The 8,571-nt window shown below is 33.2% G+C and overlaps 1 protein-coding gene across 1 annotated transcript in view; it reads left to right on the forward strand.

The window, feature by feature from the left end:
* snx3 (sorting nexin 3) overlaps positions 1-869 on the forward strand; it is a 41,380-nt gene extending 40,511 nt beyond the window's left edge. Inside the window, exon 4 of the mRNA XM_062033919.1 lies at positions 147-869. Coding sequence (XP_061889903.1) covers positions 147-252 — 106 coding nt within the window. The 3' untranslated portion in view covers positions 253-869. The remainder of the gene's footprint in view (positions 1-146) is intronic.
* Positions 870-8,571: the final 7,702 nt, after the last annotated feature.

An 8,571-nucleotide genomic window follows, 5' to 3' on the forward strand; every position in this document is an offset into this window, starting at 1 on the left:
GAATTTGTTACATTTTGGAATAACACTGTCACATAACAAAATGTGGATAAAGTGCCAGAAGCACTGTACATTGATCTCTTGCACTTTAGTTTTTGGTTTTTTTTGCTCCACCTTTTGACCCTGACTATTGTGGTCATGTGTTTCAGAGTGGCCGGCCACCCTCTGGCCCAGAATGAACGTTGCCTGCACATGTTTCTACAGGACACGTCCTTGGACAAAAACTACACCCCGTCCAAAGTCAGACAAGCTTGAAAGGATGGTGCAGCCCACCCGGCCCAATCTGAGTCCCAGCCCACCAAACCCAAAGCTCACTCTCTCTTTTCACTGTTCCTCTCAGACAAATAAACAATTCAAAGATAACCACCAACCCCTTCCCCAAATATATATATATCACTCACTCACCTATGTTTTGTTCCCCCCCAACCCTTTTTTAATAGCAGAGAGTATTCACAGCATCACTATGGTCCAAAGTAATATCTCTTGATGTCTGGAAAAAGCCACTGATATGAGTGTATAAATGTATTTATCATTAGCCGTGTCTTGAACATTTATGTGGTAACTTTTCATGTCTTCAAAGCTCTCGTAAGACTCACAGATTGTATAGTGAATATTGGCATGTCGCATTCTGAGTGGGCCTCGAAAACTAATGTTGTTTATCCCCCCCACCCCTCCAAAAAAAAAAAAGGAAGCATGTGTGTGTCCTGTCAACCAGCACTTGTCCAAGTTATCACATCGCTTTTCTAGAAAGTAAATTTACACAGAGGGAACTGCAGTATTTCTACTGGCTATGTACGCATTTTGAGATTTATATACTGCTGTGCCATTATTGTTTATTTTGAAAATTTTCCAATAAAACAAGTGAAATGTCAAGTGTATATGTGCGTACTCATTTATTTCAACTAACTGACCTGTTTCACATAGATGTGTCTATTTGACCACACAAAATATATGACGTACTTTGAGAATAAAGTTGTAATTGTTATTCTATTAATATATTTTATTTGTAAATATGCAATTAGAAGACTTGTAACTATTTTTTTCCCCCCGAGTAATATTACCAAAAAAAAACAGTTGAGTCTCTAATCTTTCTTGGTGTGTGTAAATAATTGGGAATTTTTTGTTATACCTATAAACATTTTTGAAAATGTCATTTATTTTAGGGGAACTAAGATGGGCAACACTTTTCTACACACATTTTGACTGAGAAAAGAAACAATTCTATGAACCATTTTTTCCATATGGTTTTACCTCTTAATGTGCATTATATTTTATTTTATTGTTTGTGTTTTGTTTTTTTCATTTCAGGTGAACTAAGCTTAGCGCACAAGTTCTCTAACCATTAATCTTTCTAAAAGTAGAAAAATCCAATAAACAATTTGTATTCATATGCATGTTTTCTTTTTAAATTGTAGATCAACTAAGATGAGCACACTAGTTTTCCAACATTTTTTTTCTAAAAACAATTCAATTAATTATATTGTTTCATATATTTGTACCTCTAAAGATGCGTGGTATTTTTTTATGTAATTTATTTTAGGTAAAACAAAATTAGCACAGTAGTTTTCCAACCTTTTTTTTTTTTTTTTTAAAAAAAGCATATTTTTTTATTCATATGGTTTTACCTCTAGACATTTATTATTTTTAGGTGAATTAAGATGAGGGCAAAAAAAAAAAATTATATATTTGTATTCATATGTATGGTTTCTCCTCTGAGCATGTGTACTAATTTCCTTTTAAATTGTACATGAACTCAAATGAGCACACCAGTTTTTCAACCAATTTTATTTATTCATATGGTTTCATGCCTATGTGTGGCATTTTTTTATATATATATATTTTTTAGGCAAACTAAGATTAGCACAATAGTTTTCCAACTTTTGTTTTCTAGAAAAACAAAAAAAGCTATTTTTATTCATATAGTTTCTTGACATGAAAAACATTTTTTAGGTGAACTAGATGAGGGCATTGTTTTTCAACCATTTTTAATATATAAAAAAAACGGTTCAATGAATTAGATTAATTCATATGGTTTCACCCTTAAACATGTGTGGTGTTTTTTTATGTAATTTATTTTAGGTAAACTAAGAGGAGCCACTGGTTTTCTAACCATTTATTCTAAAAATAAATAAATGAACTATTTTCATTCATATGTATATCTAAAGGTGCACGGTATTTATTTTTTGTAATTTAATTTAGGTAAAATAAGGTAAGCAACACTTTTATACATATTTTGTTTATAAGAGAAACAATTCAATTAACTGTTTTCATGCATATGGTTACACCTCTAAACATGTGGGTTTTTTTATTTTAATTTTAATTCAAAATAGGATGAACAGCACTTTTCTACACATTTTTGTCAAAAAAAAAAAGAAACTATTCAATGTAACTATTTTTATCCATATGGTTTTACCTGTAAATGTGCCTGTTTTGTTTTTTTTCTTTTTCTTTTTTTTAGGTGAACGGATATGAGGGCACTTGTTTTTCAACAATTATTTTGTAAAAGAAAAAAACAATTAAATGAACTACTTTTATTTATACAGCTAAATATGTGTGTATTTTAATGTAATTTTTTAGTATAGTTTTCCAACCATTTTTAAACCAAAATGGTGTTGTTTGGAAGAAACACACACATCAATGTGTGGAAAAAAAGGCACAGCAAACCAACATCAAAACTTCATCCCCACGGTGAAATGTGGTGGAGATGGCATCATGGTTTGGGGCGGCTTTGCTGTCTCAGGTCCTGGACGGATTGCTGTCATCAACGTAAAAAATAATTCCCATTTGCATCAAGATATTTTACAGGAAAACTTAGGACCATCTGTCCTCCAACTAAAGCTCAAGAGAGGATGGGTAATGCAACAGGACAGCGACCCATAAAAGTAAATCCACAACAGAATGGCTTAAACAAAAGAAAATACACCTTTTGGAGTGGCCCAGTCAGATTCCTGACCTCAACCCGATTAACATGATGTGGCATGACCTCAAGAGAGCGATTCACATCAGACATCCCAATAATTTTGCTGAACTGAAACAGTTTTGTAAAGAGGAATGGTCCAAAGACCGTTGTGCAGGTCTGATCTGCAACTACAGGAAACGTTTGGTTGAGGTTATGGCTGCCAAAGGAGGGTCAACCAGTTATTCAATCTAATGGTGCAGTTACTTTTTCCACCCTGCACTGTGAATGTTTACATCTTGTGTTCAACAAAACATTTTTAAATAATTTTTTTGTGCAGTATTAGTTTAAGCAGACTGTGTTTGTCTATTGTGGAAGATCAGAACACATTTAATCCAGGTAATCCCAAAGGCTTCACATACTTTGTCTTGCAACTGAATATATATAAATATATATATATATATATATATATATATATATATATATATATATATATATATACATATATATATATATATATATATATATACAGTACAGGCCAAAAGTTTGGACACACCTTCTCCTCATTCATTGTGTTTTTGTTTACGAATGAGCACATGTGGAGTTGTGTACTTAACAAAAAAAGGTGAAATAACTGAAAACATGTTTTATATTCTAGTTTCTTCAAAATAGCCACCCTTTGCTCTGATTACTTTTTCGCACACTCTTAGTAGTCTCTCGATGAGCTTCAAGAGGCAGTCACCTGATATGGTTTTCACCTTCAGTGACAATCTACAATGTAAATAGTCATGAAAATAAAGAAAACACATTGAATGAGAAGGTGTGTCTAAACTTTTGGCCTTTACTGTATATATGCTGTGTGTGTATATATATATACATATATATATATATATATATATATATATATATATATATATATATATATATATATATATATATATATATATATATATATATTTACATACATATATATATATATATATACATATATATATATATATATATATATACATATATATATATATATATATATATATATATATATGTATATATATATATATATATATATATATATATATATATATATATATATATATATATATATATATATGTATATATATATATATATATATGTATGTAAATATATATATATATATATATATATATGTATATATATATATATATATATGTATGTAAATATATATATATATATATATATATATATATATATATATATATATATGTATATATATATATATATAATATAGTAATATATATATATATATATATATATATATATATATATATATATATATATATATACATATATATGTATAAATATATACATATATATGTGTATATATATATATATATGTGTGTAAATATATATACCTATATGTGTATATATATATATATATATGTATATATGCTGTGTGTATATATATATATATATATATATATATATATATATATATATATATATATATATATATATATATATATATATGGGACGGCGTGGCGAAGTTGGTAGAGTGGCTGTGCCAGCAATCTGAGTGTTGCTGGTTACTGGGGTTCAATTCCCACCTTCTACCTTCCTAGTCACGTCCGTTGTGTCCTTGGGCAAGACACTTCACCCTTTGCCTCTGATGGCTGCTGGTTAGCGCCTTGCATGGCAGCTCCCGCCATCAGTGTGTGAATGTGTGTGTGAATGGGTAAATGTGGAAATACTGTCAAAGCGCTTTGAGTACCTTGAAGGTAGAAAAGCGCTATACAAGTACAACCCATTTATCATTTATCATTTGTTATATATATATATATATATATATATATATATATATATGTATATATATATATATATATATATATATATATATATATATATATATATATATATATATATATATATATATATATATATATATGTAAATATGTAAATATATATATATATATATATATATATATATATATAAATATATATATATATATGTATATATATATATATATATACATATATATATATTTATATATTTTTTTATATATATATATGTATATAAATATACATATATATGTGTATATACAGTATATATATATGTATGTAAATATATATACCTATATGTATATATATATATATATATATATATATATATATATATATATATATATATATATATATATATATATATATATATATATATATATATATATATATGTATAATGTATATATATGTATACATATATATGTGTATATATATATATATATATATATAGAGATATATATATATATATATGTATATATGTATATATATATAGAGATATATATATATATAAATGTATATATATGTATATATATATATATATATATATATATATATATATATATATATATATATATATATATATATATATATATATATATATATATATGTATATATATATATATATATATATATATATATATATATGTATATATATATATATATATATATATATATATATATATATATATATATATATATATATATACCATGTTCCGCGCCTCTATTGTCGAGGCGGCTGATTGGAGCTGTGGCCGCAAGGTAGTTGGTGCCTGTCGTGGCGGTAATCCTAGAACCCGTTGGTGGACACCGGCGGTGAGGGATGCCGTCAAGCTGAAGAAGGAGTCCTATCGGGTTCTTTTGGCTCATAGGACTCCTGAGGCAGCGGACAGGTACCGACAGGCCAAGCGATGTGCGGCTTCGGCGGTCGCGGAGGCTAAAACTCGGACATGGGAAAGCCATGGAAAAACGACTTCCGGATGGCTTCGAAGCGATTCTGGACCACCATCCGCCGCCTCAGGAAGGGGAAGCAGTGCACTATCAACACCGTGTATGGTGAGGATGGTGTTCTGCTGACCTCGACTGCGGATGTTGTGGATCGGTGGAGGGAATACTTCGAAGACCTCCTCAATCCCACCAACACGTCTTCCTATGAGGAAGCAGTGCCTGGAGAATCTGTGCTGGGCTCTCCTATTTCTGGGGCTGAGGTTGCTGAGGTAGTTAAAAAGCTCCTCGGTGGCAAGGCCCCGGGGGTGGAAGAGATCCGCCCGGAGTTCCTTAAGGCTCTGGATGCTGTGGGGCTGTCTTGGTTGACAAGACTCTGCAGCATCGCATGGACATCGGGGCCGGTACCTCTGGATTGGCAGACCGGGGTGGTGGTTCCTCTCTTTAAGAAGGGGAACCGGAGGGTGTGTTCTAACTATCGTGGGATCACACTCCTCAGCCTTCCCGGTAAGGTCTATTCAGGTGTGCTGGAGAGGAGGCTACGCCGGATAGTCGAACCTCGGATTCAGGAGGAACAGTGTGGTTTTCATCCTGGTCGTGGAACTGTGGACCAGCTCTATACTCTCGGCAGGGTCCTTGAGGGTGCATGGGAGTTTGCCCAACCAGTCTACATGTGTTTTGTGGACTTGGAGAAGGCATTCGACCGTGTCCCTCGGGAAGTCCTGTGGGGAGTGCTCAGAGAGTATGGGGTATCGGACTGTCTGATTGTGGCGGTACGCTCCCTGTATGATCAGTGCCAGAGTTTGGTCCGCATTGCCGGCAGTAAGTCGGACACGTTTCCAGTGAGGGTTGGACTCCGCCAAGGCTGCCCTTTGTCACCGATTCTGTTCATAACTTTTATAGACAGAATTTCTAGGCGCAGTCAAGGCGTTGAGGGGATCTGGTTTGGTGGCTGCAGGATTAGGTCTCTGCTTTTTGCAGATGATGCGGTCCTGATGGCTTCATCTGGCCAGGATCTTCAGCTCTCACTGGATCGGTTCGCAGCTGAGTGTGAAGCGACTGGGATGAGAATCAGCACCTCCAAGTCCGAGTCCATGGTTCTCGCCCGGAAAAGGGTGGAGTGCCATCTCCGGGTTGGGGAGGAGACCCTGCCCCAAGTGGAGGAGTTCAAGTACCTCGGAGTCTTGTTCACGAGTGAGGGAAGAGTGGATCGTGAGATCGACAGGCGGATCGGTGCGGCGTCTTCAGTAATGCGGACGCTGTATCGATCCGTTGTGGTGAAGAAGGAGCTGAGCCGGAAGGCAAAGCTCTCAATTTACCGGTCGATCTACGTTCCCATCCTCACCTATGGTCATGAGCTTTGGGTTATGACCAAAAGGACAAGATCACGGGTACAAGCGGCCGAAATGAGTTTCCTCCGCCGGGTGGCGGGGCACTCCCTTAGAGATAGGGTGAGAAGCTCTGCCATCCGGGGGGAGCTCAAAGTAAAGCCGCTGGTCCTCCACATCGAGAGGAGCCAGATGAGGTGGTTCGGGCATCTGGTCAGGATGCCACCCGAACGCCTCCCTAGGGAGGTGTTTAGGGCACGTCCGACCGGTAGGAGGCCACGGGGAAGACCCAAGACACGTTGGGAAGACTATGTCTCCCGGCTGGCCTGGGAACGCCTCGGGATCCCCCGGGAGGAGCTGGACGAAGTGGCTGCGGAGAGGGAAGTCTGGGTTTCCCTGCTTAGGCTGCTGCCCCCGCGACCCGACCTCGGATAAGCAGAAGAAGATGGATGGATGATGGATGGTATATATATATATATATATATATATATATATATATATATATATATATATATATATATATATATATATATATATATATATATATATATATATATATATATATATATATATATATATATGTATATATATGTGTGTGTGTATATATGTATATATATATATATATATATATATATATATATATATATATATATATATATATATATATATATAATATATATATATATATATATATATATATAAATATATATGTATATACAGTATATATAAATATATATGTGTGTCTGTATATATATATATATATGTGTGTGAGTGTATGTGTATATATATAAATATATATATATATATATATATATATATATATATATATATATATATATATACATATATATATATATATATATATATATATATATACATATATATATATATATATATATATATATATATATACATATATATATATATATATGTATATATATATATATATATATATATATATATATATATATATATATATATATATATATATATATATGTATATATGTATATATGTATGAGACAAAGCTTTGTGTTATTATTGGTTAATATCAACATTTAGTTTTTTTCTTATGGTGCTTTTTGCTGTTTTCACAAATTTTCGCTGGTATTTTTTTTGTAACGTGCCGAGGGCCAATGACAAACAAGTCACGGACCACAGATGGCCCCTGTGCTGTACTTAGGCACCCCTGCTATAGGAGCTAACAGTTAACGGCCACTAGAGTCTTAGTAGTGTAGCATATTTGTTCATCCTACGGTTACATGTGAGACGCGAGTCACATGGTTGTCTTACGTCAGCGCTGGAAGTAGTCCAATCAGCTGTTCACGGAGCGGGTTTTTCCTGGGTGATTAAGAGGGGACAAATGGGGAAGTCCTTCTTTAGCTACCCCCTAGTTTTATCATATATCACTGCCTTTGCACATGTCACTGTTTACTTTTGTATATAAGTCAACACAAAATCCGTACTTTGGAGCAATGTTCACTAACTATTTGGCTTGTTTGCTTCCTGCCGTGGTTCAGAGAGGAGTTTTTTAAAAAATGTTTATGTAATATATTTTAGGTAAATTAAGATAAACATGAACCATTTTTTAAA

Source organism: Entelurus aequoreus, linkage group LG23 (genome assembly GCF_033978785.1).
Source record: "Entelurus aequoreus isolate RoL-2023_Sb linkage group LG23, RoL_Eaeq_v1.1, whole genome shotgun sequence".
NCBI classification, from domain to species: domain Eukaryota; kingdom Metazoa; phylum Chordata; class Actinopteri; order Syngnathiformes; family Syngnathidae; genus Entelurus; species Entelurus aequoreus.